Source organism: Taudactylus pleione, unplaced genomic scaffold (assembly GCF_031769625.1).
Source record: "Taudactylus pleione unplaced genomic scaffold, aTauple2 ptg000129l, whole genome shotgun sequence".
Taxonomy (NCBI): Eukaryota; Metazoa; Chordata; class Amphibia; order Anura; family Myobatrachidae; genus Taudactylus; species Taudactylus pleione.
In genome coordinates this window covers 11,676,903-11,704,900 of record NW_028284531.1, presented here as the reverse complement: position 1 = coordinate 11,704,900, position 27,998 = coordinate 11,676,903, and the positions used below count along the sequence as shown (strand labels likewise).

Sequence of the window (27,998 nt, the reverse complement as noted above, 5' to 3'; positions counted from 1 at the left end):
AAATAGCCCCTAAGAATGAACTGTGTCAAAAAAAAGTTTAAACATAAAATAGGGACACCCAAAAAAAAATGTACATTTTGGGGTTTAAAAAAAATATATAAAAAAAATGGGGAACAAGCTTTTAAATAAATAAATTAATTCAGGGGGGTTCCGAAGTATGCAGCAGGTGTTTAAAAGTATTTGGGTGGTAGTGGCAGGTGCATTTTTGAAGAATTTTCAAAATGCACTTTAGGAACTTAAAAATATGCTTACCCCCATTTTCTTATACCCCAAATTTGATAGATTTAAAAAAATAAATATGTAACTATTCCTAAGTGCTATTCTTCACCACCTCTTCATAGCCGCAAATATGCACCTGCTGCGGCTATTACAAACCCGACTTCCTTCAGCAGGCAAAAATGGGGGTACGCATAAGTGATCCCCCATGGCTTGACATCTTTAGGGGGGTCCCAGGCACATTTCCCGAAAATTTCCCAGGAAGGAGTCAAGCTGAATTTTTTGAGAAATAGGGGTATATTTACTAAAGTGCAGGAACTCTAAATACCCACACTCTAGTAAATATATCCCTATATCTCAAAAAATTCAGCCTGACGACACCACTCAAATTTACATCTGTTCTCACGATCACTCACATGTCGCCACCTGCCTGTTGAACATCCCCTCTTAAATAATCCATCACTTTTTAAGAATGAACCTCTCAGGAACTTTAATAACCATCTTTCCTCCCACCAAGGTTCCCTTCTCTTCCCCTCGTCGACAATATCTCTCATTCCTCTGTACCCCAAACCTCTGTTTTGGTGTCATCAGCGATTCTCACCTACATTCAGTCCCTCTCCATATCCTGTCATTTCCACCTCCATAAATATTTCCAGGATTGGACCCGATCTCAATCTGGAAGCCACTGAAACCCTTATTAAAGCCTTTTTTTTCTCGCCTAGACTACTGTAAACTACTCACTAGCCTATCAATGCCCCCAACTCCCACCCCCCAAGTCTATCCTGAACTCTTCTGCCTGCCAATTTTCCTATGGCTGTCACTAAACTGGCTCACTATCTCACTCAGAATGTAGTGCAAACTCCTCTCACCTACAAAGCTCTCAACGACTACCCACTTACATTTCCTACTCACACTCTCCTTTGCCAACAGACTCCTCACAGCTTCCCAGATCCACTTCTTTTTTCACCCACCTCCAGGATTTCAACCGCACGGCTCCATACCTCTAGAGTACCCTGCCATGCACTGTGCTCTCACAACAAATCTTCATAGAAGCTGACCATGCTCCCCTTAAATGTCCAAATACTAATCTGTGCCAACTCTCCATATTTGTGTCCACCCAGTTTCTCTACAACAGGGCACTTTCTCCTTTTGAGGTCAGTAACTATGTCATTTGCAGGTTTCAATTACATATTACAGACTTTGTCAACTTGTCTTTGTAATGATGCTGTATGTTCATCCCCTTATGGTGTAGGTGTAGCAAAACCCCTTGTGGAACCAAATAGAAGATAATTGGTCAAGAATGTGTCATAAGTCACAACCTGTGTAAGTCGCAGATGTATCCACAAGGATAAATTTTCCATAGGATTACCCTTTTCATCCAATTAACAGAGCTCTGACATTCCCAGATTGGCCACAGTTTCTGAGATACTTGCCCTCCCCTCACATGAAATAGCCCAATGACCCCCAGCACTCAATGCAGGGGTAACCACAGCTGAACAGACAGCTACTTTAACAAGTGTAATGGACAGATGACAACTTAAACAAATAAAATATAGTGTGAGGACTTCTTTAAAGGAAATGGCAACTTAGTTTATTTAATAATAGCTAAACCAAATAGACTTAGCCTAGATGTTAAGATACACAATCTAGCAGAGTAACTAACGGTACCTACAGTTGAAAAATAAAAGTGCAACTTGATGGCAATTTTGCATATGGCCAATTGCTACCACATGTCAACATCAGAGGCTTTCAAGCTTCTTTTGCACCATAACCCAGCCTGCACTAGGAGCTGGGATATATTTTTTATAAAAGACAAAATGGTACTGTCACTTATCCCAGGCACAGAATCTAGCATGGATTACCCACTGCATTGTAGCTCAAAAAGAGGATACTGAGAACAGCCTCTGATACTGGAAGCCACTGACTGCAAATCGCATTCACATGGACCTTTGGGTCAGAGTGGCGGGATTCACGAGGACTGGTTTTCAGTCCCAAAGAAGAGACAATTTTGTCAATTTTCTCCTTCTCCCTAGGAAAAAACAGAAGAAAAACAACTTTTATCATAGGCACCATATACTGTATGTCTAAAACCTCACCCCTTCAGACACATTATTTAACCTGTTCTATCTTCTTCCCCTTCTCTATACAGTTCAATACCTAAATTTATTCTTAACCATCTGACCTGCAAACCACCATTGCTATGTGCCTCAATCATATTCACATCCACGTTCCAATTTTTCCTACTGCAATCTGGTTGGACCAACATGCAATAAGCGCCTTGTTTTAGTATTCTATTTGCTTACAAATTTAAAGCACTGTGGGATCAGCAAGCACTGTATAAATAATACATTTTAGTAAATTCTAAAACAAGTAAACAATAAGTTTGAGCTCTGTTTTTTCATTTTTTAATTGTGTGGGCGGAATTTACTAAGGGCAGAAATGCAGTAGTATGTATGTATGTATTTATGTATGTATTTATGTATTTATGTATGCATTTATGTATTTATGTATGTATTAAGCACAGGAATGTATCACTTCGTCCCAGTTGGTAACGCCATTTTTAGATGGTGTTACCCAATAGAAGCCTATGGGCTTCTTTTCGGAACACCCAGAGGTCCAATCAGATCCCTCGCAGCTCCCCCACAGCGCGGCTGTCCTGGTGCAGAAGGGCGCCAGAGTAACGTCTGTGTCATAAACCCGGAAGTCTCTGTATCGCAAAAAACAGCTCTTGCCGGAAGAGCTGTCCTTTCCATTTTGGTGCATACCAACGAGAGATATATATCTCAATTATAGAAAAAGCAGCACTCAGACTTCAATCAGCGGTAAAGTGCAGGTACCTTAATCAACGATTTGGGGACATTCGCCCCTACCTCATTATACACACAAAGTGATAAAAAAAAAACAGACCGGATGCCATTCCGGGTGACGGACTAGACTCCAAGGTGTGAGTTAGACTGTTGGTCACTATGTGTACAGCCCTTTTTTTCCCCATAAATATTCATGTAATTACTGTGCTTTATTTTTAGGATTCTTAAATCATTCTTGCTGCCAAGCTACAGTCATTTGTAACATATAACACAGTGCATTTTTAGGTGTTTATGTAAGAACATGGCAGCTGTGTGCATTTTTAACTTATTTTACATGATAATAGTTTATTTGTATTCACCATATTTTCAAAGCATTAGAAATGTGTAGTTATGATGTGTATACTTGCAAGTCTGGTTATTGTATATTCAGCCCGGTTGATGTTTGTGTGGATGCCGCTTTTCTTATCAGGCAGTTTCCATGGTTACTTCACAAACTATTTTTTGTTGACAAGTTCACAGCGGGCGTTTGGTCACCCTCTGACCGAAATCCCTTCCGTTGTGCAAACCTTGGAGTCTAGCATGGCACCAAAAAGTTGCCGACCGGATTAGTTTCTGGCATTCACGTCTTACACTTGAGGAATGCTTATGTAATGGGGTATTTAAGGTAAGATTTATGTTTTTATCACTTTGTGTGTATCCTGAGGAGGGAGTGGATGTCCCAGGAACGTTGATTAAAGCACCTGCACTTTACTGCTGACTGAAGTCTCTGAGTGCTGCTTTTTCTACATTGGGGGTGCTTTCACCCTAAAAAAAGGCACCAGAGCCAGACACTGTGCATTACCATTAGGTGTGCAAGATATCAAAGTACAATATAGATTTGTGATATTAACGCTATGCTTTATTAAACACTGCTAATGAGAAGTGTGGCAAGTGCCTCCCTATACATGATTATTTGTGGCTACACTTGCAAACGATGGACTTTGGGTCTAGCTGAGAAGAGCACCCCTGCTGCTGGATTCATAACCGTGAGTGCACAGACTTCCTTTTGTAGGTAGATAGATACTGTATAGTTTATATCCTATCTATCTATTTCCAGCTCACACTCAAATAACACATTAATCCTTCACCTCGATAGTAATGTATCACTGCTATGAGAGATTACCTTCCCTCACCTGTGTACCAACACTTTCCACTCCCTCACCTCTGTAGTAACACATTGCCCTCCCTCACCTGTGTAGAAATACAATTCTTCCCTCACACCTGTAGTAACACATTACCCTCACTCACACCTGTAGTAACTTATTCCTCTCCCTCACTATTCAAATAGGGGAGCCACACCAACTGCCAGTGATGTTTGGCAACACTAGGGATGACAGTTGGTGTTTGAATATGAACTGTGCTGCAGCCACGATGATTCAGTCAGGCAGGAAACATTTTAGCCTTTTTGACCCCCTTTGGAGTCGAATTTCAAAAACTCCCTTCTTAGTGGCCACCTACGTCATGGAAGGAATGTACTCCCCAATTTCATGTTTCTAGGGGTTTGGGCTGGGCGTTGATCAGTCAGTCAGGACATTAGATAGACAGATGATAGGCAGATAGATATTTTTTTTAAAGATGAACTCTGAGCTCTCTGAAAGATAAGGACAAATAGAGGATAGGCCAGATAGAAGCAAGACATTAAATAAAGCATAAAAAAAGAGCAACTCAATGATATTTAGTAACTTAAAACAAAGCATAGCTTGTAGGTATTACACAAAACAGAGATATTAAAACCCCATACAGGATAATAGTGGTGAAACCGGTACCTGAAGGCGCCGGGACTTAGTCAGGATGCCGGTGATCGTAATGCTGATCTACAGAATCCCGGCATGGGACTAAAGATAGGCATCTAAATGCCGACACCTATCATTATCCCCATGCCGAAATCCCAACGCTCGGCATACCGAACGTAGTTAAGCCGGGCGTTGTGAGCAGTTAGCCGCTGGGGGAGGGTTAGGTTTAGGCTAGGAAAAGGGGGGACTTAGGGTTAGGTACCACCCTGGGAGGGTTAGGTTTAGGCACCACGGTGGGCACTTAGGGTTAGGCACCACCCCCAAGGGAGGGGAGGATTAAATATACTTACCAGCCGGTGTCAGGATTTTGATCTGTCGGGCTTCCAGGGTCGGGATTAGAACCGGCGGCGTTTAAGCAGTCGGTATACCATAGCCAACCTGAAGGCGCCATCCAGGCCCACGCAACACGTAGTGTGACAAATATAAAGCCAGCCTTATAAAAGGGATAAGGGCAATAAATCTAGACCCCAGCACCTAACATCAAACCAAGCCATTCTAATGTGGACCTATGTACAGAAGGCTGCCGTGAAGCAAGCAAATATCAAATCAATACAGAGAAACTTACGATGTATATACTAGCCATCATCACCAAACATACATCCGAATACAATTATCAACCATTCCCCCATGTCCCCCCACCCTGTATGACCATACCTCCAATTTACGGCATACCTGGACCCCCTAATAAACAACTCTTCCCCAACTGCACTACATTATAAAGACATGGGGGCAGCTATTCCCGTGTACCGTAAAATTAAGGTGTATTCAGCACAGGCTCTAAGGGACAACAAAAGACTGCCAAAAATAAGAAATACATTAACCTACCCAAAAAAAAAAAAACTAAAACAAAGAAAGATTAAGCAGTAAAACTAAATAAGGATAACATAACCTTGGAAGCAATTAAATACGAATGAAGAAGAAATATGTATATAGGATAAAACTAAAGAAAAAAATATTTCAATGACAGACAATTTCCTATAGGTACTACACCCTCAGAGATGCCAAGATGTGACAGAACTTGACGTAAAAGAGAGAATTCAGCATGCAGTTCTGCTCCTGAGCTGCCACCCTCCTGTCTGACTCGGTAACGAGCTGAAGGAGTCTCTTCGTGGTGCACACAAACTGTCACAGCAGGAGAGGACTGTAACAGTAGTTAAGTATCAGTAACCGAACAACAGTCCAGATGGTATCACTGAATAGGAGACTAGGGAAAAAGGGAGCGGATGCAACAGCTGAAACAGGATCTTATATTGGAGCAGGTCAGCAGAGCAGAATGAAGCAGGTGTAAGTGAGCAATACAATCTCACAGGGTAGCACTGACCATCAGAGTAGAAAAACTGGAGCAGCAAACAAGGAGAAAGGCAAGGGTACCTCAGTCACAGTGAGCCCAGGGCATTGTAGGAAATCCATCACCTCAGTAGCAGCTAGGCAAAACAGCAATTTCAGCTGCAGTTGCAACCATAGGAGGCAGACAGGAACAGACACCAGTGCACCAAGGGCAGAAGAGCGCAGCGGGAGTCCAGCGCCGCGGAACTCAGGGGCAATAAGCGACCCCAGCAGCTTCAACAGGATCCACCAGCAATCTGGACCCTCAGAAAACTAAAATGGCGGCAGGCCGGGAAGGACAGTGGGGGATACAGCGCCCCAGGGGCTCACGCAGTAAAAGACTCCAGAGGACAGCAGGATCCGGAGTGACACCAGGGTACAATCCAGAGCTAGAGGCCACTGAGAGGAGTCCCACAAGACAGCGGTGCAGCAGGCAGAAGGTCACTACAATGGTAGACAGGCGTCTGGAGATAATGCAGGCCCCAACACAGCATGGCACAGGAGAGCGACACGGAGACTTGGAGCTGAGCAGAAGCACCCCCAGGGCAGCACGAAGATATCCAGCAATGCAAAAGGTAAGAAGGAGCCTCAGGGTAGCCACAGGATGGATAAACAGGATAATTAGACTGAAGAGATTTAAGACTCACGTCTTACTCCAGCTCTCTGCGGTTTTAAATAAATTTTGTCCAAAAGTTAACTTTAAACCATCAAAAAAGGCTAATGCCATCCTATGAAGTGCTGACCCCAATAGTATAATTATGAAGGCTAATGCCATCCTGCGAAGCACTGACCCAAATAGTTCTATTATGAACTACACAATCAATATGCCACAACTTAATAGATCTGGTGTTAGAGCTAATTCCCACTTTTATCAGCTTGAGTCTAAATCTTGATGTTTACTATGAGCTCATTAATTTATATGAAGCAGACTATAACAAACTGAGAGAATTAGATTCTTGATTTTATAGGTTCTTAATGACCTGAAACTAAATAAAAATACAGGAGGCAAATAGGTTTCTTGAGGACACCACATCTTACACTAAATTAACAGAAGATCCAACAGATGTATTTGCTGGCGATTTTAGGTTTTCATAGAGGAAAGTCTTAAAAAGAAATTGATTGTGAAAAATGAAATTAATTATTTAGCACTCTATCCCACAATTTACTAAAAATCAACAAATCATTTATGAATCCACTGGGTAGGCTCATAACTGCGGGCACAGATTCAGTAACACCTCATGCCTCCAAATTTGTTGATTTGCATTTGAAAAATACATCATTCCCATCCTACCTAAAGGATACTACTACTACTGTACTTCATGCAATTGGGCAATTTTAATAAAATCCAATTATTATTGGCTGACAACTGATGTCTAATCTTTCTATACTTGTACTGTAACTAAGCAAGGACTAGAAGCCTGTAAATGTTGTCTTCTGACTCTGTGGTGGATTCTGATCTCATGACCTTCCTTTGTAATCTAAGAATTTACATTTTAGCACCAAAAAATGTTTAATTCTTAGATGTGCGCTCCTGCACATGTGACTGCAGCCATGTTAGTACTTTGTCTGAGTAACATATAACGCCGCTAAAGCTTCTCTCCATTACCAGTGTACATGTAACAGTGAGTATACGGCTGTACCTGCTACCCATCAATAAACCACCACCACCACTGGTTAAGTAACTGGTTTGTGCCTATATAACTCTGCAGTATCAACACCTGCACACACACAATTTCCAACAGGTTACGGGCCCTGGCACACAGGTGTAGAGTACCCAGACACCCATACATACAAGCTATTAGGGACGCCCAGAGCGGCATACAGATACCATCTTAGGCACATCTTAGTGCAGACTACATAGGAGCACAGTGTGAAGAGAGCACAGGGTTTCCAGCGCAGTATAGCAGCAGTGAAACAGATTTTAGTACATAAGCTGCACAGTCATGTCTGTAAGAAGCAGAAATACAGGAGCTACAACCATAATTTGGTTTATCAAGCAAAAGGTGCAGAAAATTATACAACCTGGAAGTTTGCTATGGAAATGCAATTAAAGCGTATCAAGATGGAGGTCTCATGAGGAGGATACATTTTACGACCTGTATTGTAGAACACCAAACTGAATGCCAATTGCTAGAGCAATATATTCCATTTTGTAAACTTGGAGCTTTCACAGCACACCGATTGAATACTTAACCAAGCAGCAGTTTCTCATTTTTTATTTATTTTTAAATCTGCTGACAAATAATATATTAGGAGTTTAAAAACCAGCATACTCCTTCACAATAAAAATACTGTGGAACAATCTGTGCAAGAAGTATTATTTCACGCACACAGTTCTATGGCTAAAGACTGACCTTTTCATAACTGCATCGTACAGACTCCACACATTGTCCAAGATCAGTTGCACAAATAATGGTTTCTTCCCTTTGCCCTGTATAGTAAAAAGGAGCATAGTTACAAATAGGATATCATTACTGACTATACCGACTTAACTGACAGATAAACTGCAGCCATTTAAAGTGACAGAACAGATGGCTGCTCGCGCTTCATAACATGCAATGCATACTGATAAATCCAAAGGAGGCCTTACAGAGACATCAGGCATAACAGGGACATGAATTTCCTGATCGGAGATGCTAATGGTAAGGAAGACTGCTGCAAAAAAAAGAAATAAAAAAAAAACAGACTATTTTCCAGAGCAGGGTAATAAAGAAAGGGGATGTAGTTATGTGGGGTCACAATCCCGACTGCTGAATGCCGGCAAAGGATTCATGATGGACGTTGAAATACCGACGCCGATCATAATTCTAACACCAGAATCCAGGAGGACGTGTGCCCGAACGAGGCAAGTACAGGCTGCGTGTCTAACCCTCCCCCCGCAGGTGGGGGGCAGGGTTAGGTTTAGGGTAGTTAGCGGGGTTAGAGTTAGGTTTTGGGGGGGGTTAGGGCTAGCCCCCCCCTCCCCCCCAGGAGGGTTAGGTCCCCCCGGGGGGAGGTTAGGGCTGGGGCGCCACTAGGGGAGGGTTAGGGTTAAGGGGGGGGGGGGGGAGGTTGGGGTACTTACCTGCCTCTGTCGGGATCTTCATCCTGTCGGGCAGCCGCAGTAGAGATTTGAACCGGCGGCTAAACAGCGACCGACATTTCAATCCCTTTCCTAAAGAAAGCACAGATCTATAGTGCAGGCACTGATATAGGTGATCTGTACAGTGCGGTGTAATACAGTGCACTACATAACTAAAATTAATAATGTATGTACCAGTATAAGCTATGTAATGCCCATGTTATGAAGTTATCTTACTATGTATAGATTAATATACTGTACTATATGTCATTACGTCTATGTTGTCAGTGTGTGTTATGGTGCATACACAAGATCAGATTTTCTGTCAGATTTGTACAATAAAATCGTTCATATCGGAAAAGAAAATCTGCCATGTGTCCCTGCAACGATGAACGATGCACGTTCCCGTTTATCAGATAACGATATCTGACATCTGATGTATTTGCAGTCAGATTTGGTCGATTTTCATTCATTTTAATACTGTCAAAAATCATTCGTAGCTCATGAAATCGTTGGTAAAATCGTTCAAATCGTTTGTCGTTTATCATTCGTAGTTCATTTGTCTGACAGATCAGACCATTAGTTATCGAATAAACTACCGTGTTTCCCCAATAAGACACTGTCTTTTTTTTTTGTCCAAAAAACTCCATAGGGCTTATTTTCGGGGTAGGGCTTATTTTCGGGGTAGGGCTTATTTTAATTAACATTGAAAGCAATTTCAATAATTCAATACAATTCTTAACTTACTTTTTTTTTTCCTCTTTTTCTATCCTCTCCTCCGCGGCACTGCTGTAAATGACCCTGCCACGCACGCCAGCTGCCGCACGCTCACTGAGAGAGTGAGACGCTGCAGCTGTGATTGGATGCCACTGTTACATCTTTAACAACGGCATCCATTTCATGCGGGGGGCGGAGCTGGGGGCATTTTAGTGTAGCGCAGGCAGGTACCGGACAAAATGGGGATTTTGTTAGGTCTTATTTACAGGGTAGGGCTTATTTTGGAACGTTTTCCAAAAGTAAGGGTAGGGCTTATTTTCGGGGTAGGTCTTATTATCGGGGAAACACGGTAGTACATTTAAAAAATAATACAGAACAATACACAACAGGATCTATAATGCATAAAGATCATAATTCAATTTAAAAGCCTAAGGGTCCACCCCCACCCCAATAATAGGTTCTAGTATCATTATGAAACAAATGCTATCTGTGAGGTATGTATACACTAGACAATAAGTGGAATCCTTCCCATACCACTAGATAAAAGCACGGCATTCTAGTGTACCATCTCTTTATCATTGCCATTTGCTCTGCAAAAAACTAGAAACAAGCTGCAGGCAACATAAAGGAGAAGTCTCAAAACAAGACATTAGCTTTGCTATTTTTACCAGTACAGTGACAAAGGCCATATACAAGCGTCATCAATCACCACATATTTAGCTTGCTGCTTTTATTAACACTAGTTTGTAATCAAAGGAACCATTAGAAGAGGTAGAAAAAAAAGAAAAAGGAGCCCTAAATACAACTTTTCAATGACATTTAAAAGGAAATGATGTTAAGAAGTCAAACCATGAGGCCATCAATCATTTAAAAATAACGAAGGCAAAAAGCAAATGACAAAATAAACCACAAACATATAAAGAGTGTAACATTAGACTGTAAGCTAATAGTACTGAAAAGAAATAATGGCACAGTATAAAAATAAAAATCTTTGAGGTTTTGAAATATAATCTCAATCAAATGAAAATAGATGGTGTCATAATAACAGAATGCCAAGAGCTGCATTATGGCCTCACTAACACAATACGAGATGTGGATATTTTTAAAGCTTGACTATTACAAAGAGATTCTGGCTCGTGATTGTCCTTGCTCAACCCCCAGCCCTCCTCTTAACACACACCATTATAATGTGCAACATAAATGAGGCTCCATGTTGGAGAAGGGGGAGGGGGAGGGGGAATGCAGCAATACCACCATCAGGTGGGATATTCTTTAAATTCCCCTAACTGTCCTGATGGTTTATATGAGGTTTGGTAAATCCTCCATGGAACCAATTTGTCCTAGCCTGGCTGAACAGTCTGAAGTTAGAACATTTGTCTTGACACTAGCCTGCATAATGCTATGAAAATCCAGTGAGTAATAGAATTCAAGGGATTGTCATGAAAAAATACATAGCCAGAATTCTACCCTCCTGAAGAGGAACGTTATGAGACAAGGCAACATATTTACGATTTGTAGAACACCTGTGATGTACTGGCTCTTACCTGAGCTCCCTTCATGATCTTCTTGGCTTTGGTACTCAGATAGTAGTCTCCCCAGAGTGTCTTCAGCAGCACAGCTGACTTAATGCCAATCTTCTGGCCATACAGCTGGGCAAAGTAATCAATCCTGCAAAAATAAATAATAAATTATGCCCAAAGCACAAACCAAGTTCTCAATCATGTATCTAAAGTGAAAATGAGCTTCTTAATATGGAGCTTCTTAATTCTTAAAAGAGATTGTCCAGATATTACTATCATTTACTGAACCTGCTTTCTAATACTCGTGTAATCAGGAAGCTTAGGTACACTATTGGTGGAGACCACAGCCAGAAACTTTGCTCTTAATAGATATTAGAAGAAAGAAAAATATCTGGCACTTCCCATTTGTTTGCTTTTCTGAGATTATACATTTATAAAACAGTACGTGGAATTTTGACCTTTATTGCAAATATCAGAACTAATGATTGCACAGTATTCCACTATTCCATAATCACTGAATCACTAATTGGTAAGGAATAGATCAAATACTAAAACCAGAAAGTGCTCTAGGATAATTCTATTTGTTTTTATCTGATAACAGTAACAGGTATGTGAGGTGTGTGTAAGACAGGTGGTGAGAACAGTACAGGTGTGTGACATCTGTAGGTATGTACTAGGTAGGTGTGTGTATTCTATTCGGACTGGCATACAATTTGGTAGATACATATTCTCACCATCATTTCAATTTGAACAGTCTAAGATAAGTGTGAAAGTAATCTGCAGTAGGTAAAGGATCCGAATAGACTATGTCAGCTGTCAGTGACAATCATTCCATGCCTGGAGTTCACTGATAAGGACCACTAATATTGAATATATATATATATATATATATATATATATATATATATTTATTTATTTATTTTTAATCTGCTCCTTTATTTAACTTACCTACCCCTGTCCTCTACCTCACTACTGTGTTGGATTTTAATGAGAAGTCAGGCCAGGAAAGCCCAGATAACTCATAGCAACAATCCTGACAGTGTATAGCAATGTACATGGTTGTCATTCTAATACTGCAGCGCACCAAATGGTCTGCAGGATCATGGCAGCTCTCTCTGCTGCCACAGAACAGTCTACCCTAATTTTATGGTAAGCCTGAAGCAATGCAAAACATGGGCACAACTGCAGGGGTGAGTTTTTAATATTTACCATTTTTAATATGCGAGTGTCCTCTGCAATTGCAATAGTGCTATTTAAAAGAAAAAAAAAAAAAAAACAGAAACTACCTTTCAATGATATGATCTCCCATGAATGCAGTGTCTCCCTGAATACTTATAAGTTAAAAAATTATACCTGACTACAAATAGGTCAAAATCAAGTATTAACATAGCAATTAAATGAAATTCTGCCCCAACGAAGACAAATCTTATTTCAAATGTTCTACCAACTCTCTGATTAAACAAAAAAAAATAAATAAAAGGTCTAATAGAACTTGAAAAAAGAAAGAAAAAAAAATGCACGAAAAAGTGTAGGCTACTCAAAATCAGTAAAGGGTACACTGAATCAATTTAAAGGAATCACCTAAAATGAACTTATGACGGTGATCAAAACAAAGCCACAGCGCCATCTAGTGACCGAAAATGAATATTTGCAGAGCAAAAAAAAAAATTTCCTGGCAAGGTGATGCCATTAATTTAAAAAAGCATATTCTGGATCATAAAAAAAAAAGTTATACTAAAAAAAGGATCTATAATGCCAAAATTTTCAGTTTAAAAACATAAATAAAATAGAAATATAAAATCACACACAGTCAAGAGACTATGCTACTGCATTCAGGATTAAAGGTTAACACAGACAACTTCCTCATGGTGTTTCAGAGATGTTAATGCTGGCCATACATCAAACCAACTTTCCTCCAACTAAAACGGTTCACCTAACCAACTTTTTCATAAGACCAGCCAACTTCTGTCCAACTTGTGATTTCACAGAAGTAGGTGGACAGGGTCTGCCAGCTACTGCATGTTTTAAATAAATTGAAAATAAATATTTGTTTGAATGTTTGTTTGAAAAATTGAACGTCATTATTATTACTTTTAAACTAAAAATGCCCTCAAAATTATCAATATTGTTTATTATATGTAAATAGTTGCTATATGGACTAAATTCAGTAACATTTTACTAACAAATCTGCAGTTTGATCATTTAAAGAAATCGATAATTTTGTGGAACTTTTTGGAAACAATAGTTTTATACAATTTAAAAAAAAACTACGGTGAAATAGAGAGATATCTAGATCTACATCTATATATCTATATCTACACACTAATAGATACATCATAAAAATGTTTTAACTGTATAAAACCAAGGTCGACAAGGGAGAGGCATGGGGCAATAAATAAACAGAGAGTATCATACACTATATGGGCTCACAGGATGTAAGGCGCTATATGGGTCTGATTCAGAGACGAACAGTATTACAAATGCAACTGCATACTTTCACACTTACCAGAGCATAGGGATGCCCACTGCTGCCTTCTCATATCTGTACGAAGATGGGTAAAAGCAGTACCAAGAATGCACAGAAGGCAGTAACGCAGTATGCAAGTCAAGTCTGACAAGCCGCTCTCCTGACATGCTGAGTGTTAATATGCTGGCAAGATGAACACAGTGGCTAATTTATGCACGCCCATGCAACAGCAATTAAACAGCCAGACACGCCCGCGTTTTCTAACTACCATCCCCCCCCGTTACCACCCCCAAAAGCTGACTACTTGTCACTCACTTTGCAAGTGGGTCCTCTGTGCGTATGCAGTGTGGTGTTCGTGCATGCGCATTAGCAAATAATCACTTGAACTGCATAAAAATCGAATTTGTGTCAATCTCTGATCAGACCCTATGGTCACACAGATTAACATGAGAGAGAGGGTGTCATGTGTGCCCAGGTGGCATGAGGCGGTGTCAGGTACTATATGGGCACACAGGGTGACAGGAATCAGGTACTGTATGGGTGAATAGGGGAAGGGGGGTCAAGTACTATGTGGACGCACAGGGTGATAGGGGAGAGGGGTCTGGTACTATATGGGTGCACAGCATGTCAGGAAGAAGGTGTCAGGCATTACACAGGTGCACAGGGTGACAGGCAGTATGGAGGGGACACCAGGTAATCAGCTCATTCCCCATCTCTGACCTCAGTCTTAACCTCCCTGGTGTATTATTTAAACTATAAAAAAATAAATTAGAGTTATGGTAGACTTACCTAGATAACTCCTTTTCTTCAAGGTCCATAGGGTCCACAGGGATACCAGGGGGATATTATGGTTGGGGACCAGGCACAAAACAGTTAAAGCTTCAGCTTCCAGGATGCCTCAGGGTCCTCCTCCATATATACCGCGCCCCTAGCCATAGGACTTAAGTTTAGTTAACAAGCCTCAAGGCAGGAGAAGGAAAGAGAAGGAAGATCAATCGTACACCAGAAACACTTTTAGACAAAATGAGTGCCCTGGGGACTTTGTGGCTGTGACGTGACACCATGAGATCTATTTCTGTTAGACCCCATTTGTTTACCGGAAGCTGAAACACTCCTGGATGGAGAGACCACTCTCCAGCGTGTATGGCCTGGCGACTTAGCAAGTCTGCTTCCCAATTGAGTACTCCTGGTATGAATATTGCCGAGATGGCCGGAAGATGACGTTCTGCCGAAATTAGAACCCTTGTCACCTATTTCATGGCTGCGTAACTTCTTGTGCCTCCCTGATGATAGAGGTAGGCCACTGTCGCATTGTCGGACTGGATCTGGACCGGCTTGCCCTGAAGCAGGACTTGTGCCCTGATAAGTGCTTTGTATACTGCTCGCAGTTCTAGAATGTTTATTGGCAGATGACTTTCCTGATTTGTCCATCTTCCCTGAAAGGTGTGATGACCTGTCACTGCTCTCCATCTGCAAAGACTGGCGTCTGTGTGGAGCAGTACCAAATTTGGAATCCAGAATTGGCGCCCTTTGTTCAGATGAACCTTTCTCAACCACCACAGGGAGTGACGAACCTCTGGAGTAAGAAGGATCCTTTGGGACTTTATTCAATGATACTGTCCGATCTACTTGCCTATGTCGAAGGTGGATACGATTGATCCTAGTATCCGCATTGCTAACAGAATGGATGCCCTTCGCTTTCTAAGCAGATTTCGTATTGGCAATGATAGGGCCACAATCTTGTCCTCTGGTAGAAACACCGTCTGTGCCCGAGAATCCAGAAGAGCTCCCTGATGTACCATCTCGTGTGTTGGAAAAAGTGATGATTTCTTCCAATTGATGACCCAGCCGTGCTTTTGTAGGCAGGCTATGGTCAGTAGAAGATGGGTTTGTAAAACAACAGGAGTCTGTGCCATTATCAGAAGGTCGTCCAAATATGACAGAATTCTGACTCCCTGACGCCTGAGATAGGCTGTCATGACTGCCATTATTTTGTTAAAAACCCGGGAAGCCATAGAAAGGCCAAAGGGTAGAGCCTGAAATTGGTAATGCTGCTGAAGGACAGCAAACCGTAAAAATTGCTGGTGGGATGATATAATAGGAACATGCAGACATGCATCCTGAATGTCCAGGGAAACCATGTAATCCCCCGCTCCATTGCCAAAATAATTGATCGGAGAGTTTCCATAAGAAACTTGGGTACATGGATAAACCTGTTGAAGGTCATTAGATTTAGTATAGGGCGATAAACCCCATTCGGTTTCCAAACCAGAAATAGATTTGAATAACCACCTCTTCCCTTTTGCAACACAGGAACCGGGATTATTACCCCAGCCTGCAGCAGGGAGTGAATGGCATCCTGAAAGGCCAAGGCCTTGACCACATCTGATGGGGGATCTGTGGAAAAAAAAACTTCTGGGGAGGATGCCTCTTGAAAGTGAGGGCATACCCCTGAGAGACCACATCTCGGACCCAGGCATCAGTTGTTTGATGCCAACAATCCGCAAACTAAAGATGTCGGCCTCCCACCCTGGGATCCCCCAGGAGGAGGCCCGTCCCATCAGGCAGAAGGTTGTTATCCGGCTTAGAAGCTGGACGTCTTGACGGCCCTGACCTCTTAGTTTGTCGCCTTGATATTTCGCGAAAACTAGACGCCTTAAAGGAAGACTGTTCCCTTGCTCGTCCCTGAGAACTGAAGGACTGAAAAAGAAACCTGTCTAGACTTAGTCGCCGTAGATGGTAGACCTGCATACTTTGAAGCTGCCAGAGTAGCTATTATTTTATCCAACTCTGCTCTAAAAAGTACTTTTCCATAGAAAGGTAAAATCTCTAGCACCCTCTTTGATCCTGTATGAGCTTTCCAGGATCTTGACCAAAGGGCCCTGTGTGCCACTACTGAATCTGCTGATGCTTTAGAAGCTAAAATTCCAGTATCTACAGCAGCTTCACCCAGATAGGAAACCGCTTCCCGTATATGAGAGATATATTGTACATAATCTGTTCTCTGGTAGCATTTGGTAAAGAATTTTCCAATGCTCCCATCCATTCTTCAGCCGCTTTTCCTACCCAGGTTTCAGCCATAGCTGGACAAGTAACAGCTCCAGATGAAGAAAAAATCATTTTAAGACACGCCTCAATCTTTTTATCCATGGAGAAGTTGCTGACGGAATAGGCAATGTAGCATTTTTTATTAAATGCTTTAAATGAGCATCCACAGTAGGAGGTACCTCCCGCTTAGGACATACAGAAGCCGGGAAAGGATACAACGATGTTATTCTCTTATTCACATAAAACCACAGGGTTACCCCAGGCCTCATCCATAAGCGCAGTGAGCTGTTCTGATACAGGGAACTCAGTTTTGACCACCTTCCGGTGGTGTTTAAACACTGGAGCCTTCTTACTATGAGCTAGCTCATCATCCTGAATTTCTAGGATTGATTTAACCGCCTTCTCCAAAGAAGGAACTTCCACTGTGGACAGATGGTCCTCCTCCCCCGAGCTAGACCATGGAGAGGAAGTATGCGCATCATTTGCATCATCTGATGATGCGTCTGAATCCATATGTTGAGCTGACTGATAAAAAGCTAACTTGCGCTTAGGTGCCTTAGTAATTACCGGCCTGCTATCAACATTAGATGGTGCCATAGTCTGACTAGAATGGACATCAACATCTTTCCAGGAAAAATGCATAGGAGGTGCAAACATAGCATGCTGTGGACACCCCATCAAAGGAGGCATAGTGGGAGCAGCCATACGATCCACAAACTGATTCATTACCTGGGAAAAAGAGGCTACCCAAGAAGGCTCTTGTCCAGGAACATGTACACTGGTTAGGTGGCATCTGGGTCAGGGGAGGGACTGCCGGGGGAGAGCCTACCTCCCCTAAGCTGCGTTAACCAGCCAGGTACGCTGGCTTTGAGGCAGCAGAAGCATCTGCTGATGATCCCCACCATCAGACTACAAGACCCCGGTGGTGTAGTGAGAACGCGGACAATCCAGGGCCGCGGCTTCTGCTGCAAAGCCGCAGCCCAGAAATGTTGGCTTCTGGTGCGTCTCTGACACCAGCAGCAAGGACTGCCACGCGCCATTTCCCGTAAGCGAGTAATCGCCTTACTTGACATCTCCGTGCGTCCAGTTGTAGTCCAGGTCTCAGCATTACGGCTAGCAAGCTTAGCCTCAACCCGCTGAAATCACCAGCTCAGTTACTGGTGTTGCGGCCCGGTGGAGGTAGATGGAGTCGCAGTATATGCTTCTTAATTCAGATGCTTAGTAATGCCAACCCAAAAACATAAATAACATAAAATCTAAAATAAAAAGCTTAGGACTGCCAGAGCAGTCCCCTGTTACAAAGGTGCATCTGCCGTCCTATGGCTAGGGGTGGGTTATATATGGAATTTGGTGCCTGGTCTCCAACCATAATATCGCCATGGTATCCCTGTGGATCCCTATGAACCCTGAAGAAGAAAAAAATAATTCTAGAAATATAAATATTTATATAAATCTAAAAATATAAATATTTAAATACCTGGGTTTGAACCCTGGACCCTTGCATCAACATACCTGCACTCTTGCCACGAGACTTATATGCCAGCTGTGTTACCTCTATACAAACAAATAGAAGAGGCCTTACTCATCCATTATCTACAATAGGTACCAGCAGGAGGGGAGGTGTGTGAGGCTGGGGCACATCGATCGAGGTGGTGGATGCCGCTTGGGGAAGTGGGCTGTGGGGTTGGAATAGTCCGTAGATGCAGTGCCGCTTGTACTGGGGCAATAGTCGGGGATCAGTGTCGCTTGTACTGGTGGGGTGGGGAGGAGTCCCTGGGTGCAGTGCCGCTTGTACTGGGCAGGGGGATCTGGGTTCAGTGCCGCTTGTACGGGTGGGGGTTGAAAAGTCCACAAGTGCTGTGCCGCTTGTACTGGGGAGGGGGGGGGGGGGATTCCATAGGTGCAGTGCCACTTTTACTGAGGTAGGGGGATCTGGGGTCAGTGCAGCTTGTACGGTGGAGGGGGAAGGGGTGGGGGGGGGGGGCAGGGAGTCCGCAGGTGCAGTTCCGCTTTTACTGAGGGGGAGACCCGCTGCCGGCACTGACGAGAAGGTGACCTGCTGCTACCAGTCAGTACTAAAGGACTGACAAAAGCATTTAGTGTCCGTCTACTTATCTTTCAATTGGGGGGAAACTTTCCAACTTTCCCCCTACACTAGAACAATTAGTTGGGTAAAATCTAACATGTTTGATTTTCCCAAATAGTTGGACAGACCATTTTTTGGCGTTTTCAGCATGTGGAACAAGCAAATGATTATCGTTTGCGCCCACACACTAGATGATTATCATTCCAACCAGCCAACTAGTTGGCTGGTTGAATAATGTAGATGTGTATGTGCAGACTACTTAATTATCACTTTATTATGAACACCTGATTGTTAATGCAAATACCTGATCAGCCAATCAAGTGGCAACAATTTAATGCATAATGTTCAGACCTAATGCCAGAATGGGGAAGAAATATGATCTAAAGCTGCCCACACATCAAGAATATTATCTTTCCAACCAGTCAACTTTTTGTTTTGTGAACTATTCTCTGTAAACTCTATGGAGACTATGGTCCATGAAAATCTGAGGAGATCAGCCATTTCTGAGACACATGAATAACCAGATTTTTGTTCCAACCAACTAGTTGGCTGCTTTGAAAAATAATCTTTAGATGTGTGGCCAGTTTAGGTGAGATTGTTGGTGCAAGATGAGCATCACAGAAACTCCTGGATTTTCATGGACCACAGTCTCTAGAGTTTACAGAGAAAGGTCCACAAAACAAATACACAAAATCATCCACAGAGTGTCAGGTCTGTGGGCTAAAACACAAACTGGTTCGAGATGACAAGAAAGTGAAAGCCACACAAATCGCACATAGCCATGTATTACAAACAGTGACAGGCAAAAGAGCATTTCTGAATGCACAGCATGTGGAGATGATGGGCTACAGCAGCAGAACATGACTCCAGGTTCCACTTCTGTCAGCTTAGAACAGAAAACTGTGGCCACAATAGTCCAGGTTCCCCAAAACTGTAAAAGGTTAGAAAAACGCTATCTGATCTAACGACCCTCAATATCTGCAGCGCAATTCACAAGGCAGGGTCAGAATTTGGTATGCTCGGGTGGCGAGCAGAAACAGCAGAAATAAGTTGGCTGTTTGGGTGCACAAAGCAGGACATTAGACAGGGTTAGCTGCTATATACAGCTAAACCTCGTGATTTTGGGGCGCACACACGCGGCACCAGAACAGAGCAACTATTGAATTGCTCCGTCAGACGTCCATTGTATTTGGGCACACAAAAAAATCCATTGATCCACCCAGCCTTGTGTCAATGGCTGAGATTGATGGTGGTGTAATGCAGTGGGAACGGGATGTAGTTATGAAATACCCATCAGAGACTCTCACATCATTTTGTTGCTACTTTTAATACTGCTTATACAAAAGTTATGTGGAACTAGATCTGCCATTAAGTTACTCACATTTATTTTCATATTGATACTTTGTGTATGTTGATTTCCATTTTTTGTTTATTTTCTATATGTCTCTAGCATTTATCTTTTTACACATTTTTGTCTTGTGTTATTGTCATTTTTGGGATTTTTTTTTTTTTATTTATTTAATTTTTTGTTGTTTTAGGAGGTTTTGATTATTCTATCCATTAACTCACCCATAATTCAGGAGGTGGCTGCAGGTGTACTTAATTCAGTGGTATTATTTGCAGAATATATTGCAAACTGTCTCTCTTTTTATTATGCTAATGCACTTTATGTCACATGTTTAGGACATTTGTAGAATTTAATATATTTTATTACTACAATAAACTGTATCTCTTTGGTCCGGGTTAGACACTTGGCACTATCAATTTGATACAAAATTTCCTCTTGATTTATGGGTGGCAGTGTACCCCTAGGATAGCTGCCTGACACTTTTCAGCCGAGAACTTGGAAGGCACCCTTTTTTCTTGTTACATTATTGATGCATGGTCTAAATAAACTACAAGCTGATTACTGCAGACAAAAAAAAACTGCATCCAGGGTGATCGGTGCTCCGGTCAGCTAGTCTCCCGGCTTCTGCACTGTGACCCCAGGTCAGCTGCTGCACAGAACAGCAGACAAGAGTTAGAGTGCTGGCCGGGAGACCAGCTGACCAGAGCACATCACCGGACCACCGATCACAGAAGGTAAGTGAAACTGAGGGGGAGGGGGGGTAGCAGACAAGGGAGGGGGGGGCGGTATGATGTGCCAATCCGCGCATTTTGCAAAAAAGTACAGTGAGAAGATTGCGTACGGGATTTGCAGGGACAGAGCTTTAAGGGATTTTTGATAAATCCCTGTGATAGTTCCTAAATTCGCAATGCGAATTCAGACAAAAATATCACACTACAACCGCATTTTAAATGCGGCTGTAGCAAATAGGGCCCCAAGTCACAAAGAACATGTCATGTCAAGGAAGTTCCACAAACAGGGCAAGGAGTACTGTTTACTCAAATGGCCTCCACAGTCACCAGACATCAATCCACTAAAACCCCTTTGGGTTGTAAATGACAATAGCAACAGCTAGGAATTCAGGCTTTTCTGGGGGCAAAAGGGTGTCCTACCTAGTACTAGAAAAGTGTACCTAACAACATGGCCACTGGGTGTAAACAAATAATGATAGATGATCAAGTCCTTGAATAATTATCGAAGTGTGAGTTTTCACAAAGGCAAAACTTGATTTTAAAGTTAAGAGTAAAACAAAGTTCACAAAATTTGCTTACGTAAACCCCCAGCCATCTATGGCACTGGCAAACACCACATTGCCTTGTTCTGGGGAGAAATACAAGAGAGAATCATCTGTCTCTTCCAAGCCTGCACTCCAGTCATAAACCTGCTCCCCCTCCAATGTCTCTGTAGAAGTGTCTTTCTCTGCTCTCTCTTTCAAGACCTTTGAGGTGAAAAGGGCTCCTGTCACAGCATTAACCTGGAAAATAAAGCAGAGGCTGGTCAAGGTTCATGTCTGTCAAGGCAGTTTTGATTAATTCACATTGTGGAGTAGTGGTTACCTGCTCCAATAATTTTTGGAGATGTGTATATGCTTCCTGGGAGGAGAATTTCAATTCTACTATCAACCTGTCAATCTTATTAATCACTAGAACAGGCCGTATGTTCTCCAGCCAGGCCTGTCGTAATACCGCTTGCGTCTGAAGAACAAGAAAGGAGAAGATTATCAGCAGGAAACAAGCCAAGGTCAGATGATACTTTTGTAGGAGCCAAGATGGACACCTCCTCCTGAGTTACAGTTCTAGATATCTCCATAGCCATCCATACTCGTATATCCAATGAAACAGTAACAAGTATGACCAGAGCAGAAGCCACCTTACTTGACTAAGGATCTAAGACCAAGGCCAGTATTCAATTAGAGGCGAAAAGTCGGAGAAGTTTTGCCTGTCCGACTTTCCGCCTCCTTCGCCCGTTTGAGGTGAAAAATTTCCATGCACGTCCCCGCTTTTCGTCCTATTCAATTGCAAAAAATGGAAAGCGGCGAATGCGGAACAGGCTTTTACAAAAAGTGAAAAACCACCCTCATACATGCACCTGCAATACCAAAAACACTTGGCCCCTCCTTACAGCACCCCAAGAAGTCTATTTCACTACTTTTCATAGTTGTCCCCTCACTTTTTACAGAACACAGAGTACATATTTGGGGTGTTCTGAGGTCATTTTTTATATTTTTTTGTTGATTTGTCCTTTGGGGGGCTGTCACAGGGGTTCTGAGTCATTTCCCCACATTTGCACCCCAAAATAATGATTTTGCATTTTTTTCCTCCTGCTATTCATAGGAGATATTTTTCCGCCTATTGCAATGCATTGGCTTTCCGCTTACGCAAAACAGTCCTGGAATTGAATATTGAGATACTTTGAAAACAGGCGGAAGGTCCAAATCCGTGGAAACTTATCGCCTAACGGCACTTTTCGCCTCTAATTGAATACGGCCTTGAGTCAGTTAACACTGAAGTACCACTATAATGTTATTATAAACAACAGTGGGAAAAGCGTTTGAGTTCCAGGATTAGAAAACACGCTGCAAGCAGAGCTATCGCATATCAAGTTTTTCTTTTTTTGAGGTTATGACATTTATTATGTTAGAATTTTTTCCTCAGCTATGTGTAGAAGCAACTCTTGCCATTCTGAGTGCTAGAATATTTATAATATACAACTTAAAGAACAAACCGTGTTGAACGAGTATGCCATATGGTAAATTTCGCCATATACTCTACAATACCCAGAGAAGCCAATACGGGAGCTGCACAATAGGATTTATCCTGGACAACTAAAAACTGCCTCATTCCTTTCGCTCACTCAGCCACTGCAACAGTATTAAGAGATGGGAATTACAGCGCTCTAGATCATTTGTTGGAAACTCCCTAGCTGCTCCACTTGTAGAGATATCCCAACCTCTTACAGAAACATAAACTAAAAATACAATAGTGGTGCGCTCTGGGGTTATCCTAATAGGTGGTGTGCACTCTTGTATGTGTCCTTTGATATTTATGATCAATTATTATCCTGTATCCTTAACAGCAAATCCCGATTATTATTCTGTAGGTAAGGTGTTCTTAAATAGTAACCATAAAGTCTTAGGCCCTAATTCAGAGCCGCTCGTAAGCGGCCGCTCGTTCGTTCTGACCGATGTTCGCACATCTGCGCATGCGTACGGATTTTAATACGCATGCGCAAACCAGTCAGTGCTGCCGAAAATCGTTTGTTCGCTATATAGCGAATGCCTGCTATTTTGAGTGACAGAAGGAGGCGTATGTGGGTGGTAACAGGGGAAGGTGCTTGAAAACGGGGGTGTGGAATTCGAACGCAGGCGTGCTTAAAGGTCAAAACGGGCGTTTTAAGGGAGTGCATAATTAATACAGCAGTGTCATTGACGACGTCACTTGGTGACGGTTGAAAAAACCAGCCACAAGAATAGCGAGCAGTTCATACGCTGTTCGATGTACTCGATTAATCTAATAAATAGCGGACATGACGTATGGTGCGAGCGGCAAGGGGGCGTATTTTTCAAAATTACAACCGCAAGTTTTGCTCACTCGTTCAGACTTAGAGGCGTGAACAGACCGAAATTAGCGAACGGTTGATTTGAATAGCCACCCCTTGTTTTAGAACGAACGACCGCAAATAGCGAGCGGCTCTGAATGAGGGCCTTAATGTGCTGTATCCCTGTCCCTGAACGGGAAATGTCTCTAAATGTGTCCACAATTGTAAATAAACTCTTGTGGAGAAGGGATCATGGATAGTCCCAGCAAAGTGTTCTCGTAATAGCTGTAGGATGGGTATTCTGATATAAAGGTTAGGACTCTTCGTTCTCCTCTCCACCTCAAATATAATACAGTAGCACAGTATCAAGGACTTGGTGAACACAATAATGCAGGATAGGTGACTAATGGCTTGTACTTACCAATTGATGTGGTTCGTTCCTGCTGGTTCTCCTCGTCCCGGTGCTTGCAGAAGTTGTGGTGAGGAGTGATATAAGGGTGATATTACTAATGCTATATAATATAAGTGAGACTGAGGACTCCAGTCTGATACAATATATTTATTCTCAAAATCAAACAGTGTGACTCTTCAGAGTCTAAACATCCTTTTAAAATATCCTAATAATGGTATAAAAGTTCCAAGGTGCAGTATGCATACATAGTCTATTAAAGTGGTCCTGTATAAAAGGGACGTGGCCCAACGAGTTTCGTCCACAATTTATGGACTTTTTCAAGGTGCCTACCTTTCTCTGTTCCTTCCTTAAATAGGCTGTGTATTCGGTTGTCTCCTCGATGCCGGTGTTCGCGCTCCCCGCATTTCCGGGTGGTGTTGTGTCATCACTGGCTAGTACTGTCCAAGTTGCATGCACTAGAGTGTGCACTGAAGTGTCCATTAGTGCTTTGCACATGCGCCGTCCTCGGCGGCCATTTTGGTAGTGATTTATCTGGTTGTATGATGTTAGATGTTCTGCGGCGGCAATCTTTTTGGTTAGTTTTAATCATTGGACTTAGAGTGTCTGTGGGATTGTGTCTCTCAGTGGTCACGGCCATTTTGTTGGTTATACCATCTATGTTGATTTCTCCTATATGCCCACTATATATAAATTAATCTAGCCTGCTTACTTCATTCTAGTAAGTATGTCTAGAGTTATTTGTATTGGGCTGTGTGGTGCCATTCATCTATTGGTAGATGATATGGATAATTCCAATGAGATAGCATGTTAATATCCAGATCAATAGCTGCTTTGAGTGATCATTGCTATTTCTATTCAGTAATCATAATCTCACTTCCAAAGAAGTTATGTATTGATTTTTATTGTGACCTAATCGGATTCCAATTATTAGTCAATGTGGTTACAGGTAACTTCTGTTGAACAAGGATTTTGAATTGAAATGTTATTTAAATCGATATTTTAAATAAGCTCAGCGTGGACCTATGGATCTATATTTAATCCTTCTGTGATGAGGGTGTGTAGATTAAAAATCCATCTGCTTTCTATCTAGTCTATCCTGACGTTGTGGTCTCCTCTCCTCCAATTGGGTACAACCTGGTCTATTGCTGAGAATTTCAATCCCTTGGGGTTATTATTATGTTCTTTCTTAAAGTGTTCTGGCACACAATGCTGTTTGAAACCAATCTTAATACTGCGAATGTGTTCTGCTATTCTTGTTTTTAGACTTCTAGTGGTGCGTCCTACATACTGTAAATGGCATGGATATTCCAGTACGTAGATCACATTCTTGCTGTCACAGCTCAGTGTGTGGCGTATTTTATATTCCTGTTGAGTTGGTTGACTGATAATACTCTGTCGGAGTAGTGTTTCTACAACCCTGGTTTTTACATGGTTGACAGCGGCCGCAATAGTAAAAGCCTGTCCTAGTGGTCTTCCCATCTAATGTAGTCTGTTTGACAAATTTATTGTTCCTCAAATGATTCCTGACCAGTTTTTGTTTCAGATCTGGTGCTTTCCTATATAGTACATCAGGTGTGTCGGGTAAAATGGTTGTTAATTTGCTGTCCAGATGTAGAATAGACCAATTTTTTTTACAATGTTTTTTACTTTAAGAGCTGAATTAGTGTAATTGGTAATGAAATATATTTTACTGTTTTCCCTATCGCCCGGTTTCTTTTTTTCTTTATATGTCAATAGTTGTTCTCTAGGTCTTTTTTTTTATTTTTTCAGAAGCTTCTTCTACTTGTGAATCATCATAGCGTTTTTCTTTAAATTGGTTTATTAAATTCTGTCCCTGTAACTCATAGTCCTCAATATTAGTACAATTCCTGCATATACATGTGAATTAACTCTGTGGAATACTGCGAATCCAACTGGGGTGATGATCACTCTCTGCAAGAATATAGCTATTCACGTCTACTTTTTTATAGTGTGTCCTAGTCTGTATGTTGGAATTTCTGATGTAAACATCTAGGTCGAGGAATTCCACCCTCTCCTTACCGTATGTAGTAGTAAATCTCAAATTCTGACTGTTTAAATTGATGTGTTGTGTAAACTCCCTCAGTGATTCCTTGTCTCCCTGCCATATAATGTAAATAGTACATCGTCGATAAAGCGTCTCCATAGGACCAAGTTTGCACCAAGCTCATGCCTTCCCCAAATGTTCCTGAGCTCCCAGAGACTCATGAACAGGTTTGCTTAGCTTGGTGCAAAATTGGTCCCCATCGCAGTACCGTGACGTTGTAAATAGAAATCCTCCTGGAACCACATGCAATTATGCGTAAGTATATATAGCATTAGTAATATCACCCTTATGTCACTCCTCACCACAACCTCTGCAAGCACCGGTACAAGGAGAACCAGCAGGAACGAACCACATCATTTGGTAAGTACAAGCCATTACTTACCTATCCTGCATTATTGTGTTTACCAAGTCCCTGATACTATGCTACTGTATTATATTTGAGGTGGAGAGGAGAACGAAGAGTCATAACCTTTACATCAGAACACCCATCCTACAGCTATTATGAGAACACTTTGCTGGGACTATCCATGATCCCTTCTCCACAAGTTTGTTTACAATTGTGGACAGATTTAGAGACATTTCCCGTTCAGGGACAGGGACACAGCACATTAAGATTATTTAAGAACAACCTACCTACAGAATAATAAATCGGGATTTGCTGTTAAGGATACAGGACAATAATTGATCATAAATATCGAAGGACACATAAAAGAGTGCACACCACCTATTAGGATAACCCCAGAGCGCACTACTATTGTATTTTTAGTTTATGTTACTGCAACAGTATTGACAGGATTGGTCAAAATTTGTTTCCCTAAAGGAACATGGGAACTTATCAAATCCATAAGAGACTTCTCAGACAGCAGCCCAAAACTGCACAGATCATTTTCCATGTGAAATGGGTGACGCAGTGTTGAATCACACAGCATCACAGAATGGTGGAGTGAGTATGGAGACAGTCACAGTCACCAATCCGCATGTGCACAAGACATACTGCAGGGCTTGACAAATTTTTCGAGAATCTAGGAGCCAGCTTAAAAGTTTTAGAGTCAGGCCATCGCCTCCAACCAAAACATATGACAACTTGTATAGACCACCACACCCCCCGATTGCTCCCCAGATCTTCCCACGTGCCCCTTTAAATGCCAATTAGGCCCCCCACACATCCCTTATATCGCATCAAACATCCTCCACATGCCTTGTGCAGTGTAATTGGTACTATCCCTGAGGAAAGCTCCACACAGACACATTTGTATCATTCAACGAACCATGGACCTTTATAACATCCCAGCGCAGGACACACTGGAACTGGAAGATTACCTGCACAGCAACACAGGGTGACTCAATCACAAAATTAAAGAATACAGAATTAAATATCCCTAGTCTTGAAAATAGCTCAAACATAAAACGTAATTATACACAGCAAGAAAACATTCTAAAAGCTACACATGGACAATTATTAGCAAAGATCCACATGTATGAAATATAACTAAAAGGGGAACATATGCAAACATACA

At 41.9% G+C, this 27,998-nt stretch overlaps 1 protein-coding gene across 1 annotated transcript in view; it reads right to left on the bottom strand.

Moving 5' to 3' along the window:
* Positions 1–27,998, bottom strand: part of EFL1 (elongation factor like GTPase 1) — a 363,676-nt gene that overhangs the window by 298,623 nt on the left and 37,055 nt on the right. The window contains exons 6-10 of the mRNA XM_088472852.1: positions 22,024–22,161; positions 21,739–21,941; positions 11,504–11,627; positions 8,536–8,612; positions 2,109–2,245 (exon numbers count right to left, since the gene is read on the bottom strand). Of these exons, the coding sequence (XP_088328978.1) occupies positions 2,109–2,245; positions 8,536–8,612; positions 11,504–11,627; positions 21,739–21,941; positions 22,024–22,161 (679 nt within the window). The remainder of the gene's footprint in view (positions 1–2,108; positions 2,246–8,535; positions 8,613–11,503; positions 11,628–21,738; positions 21,942–22,023; positions 22,162–27,998) is intronic.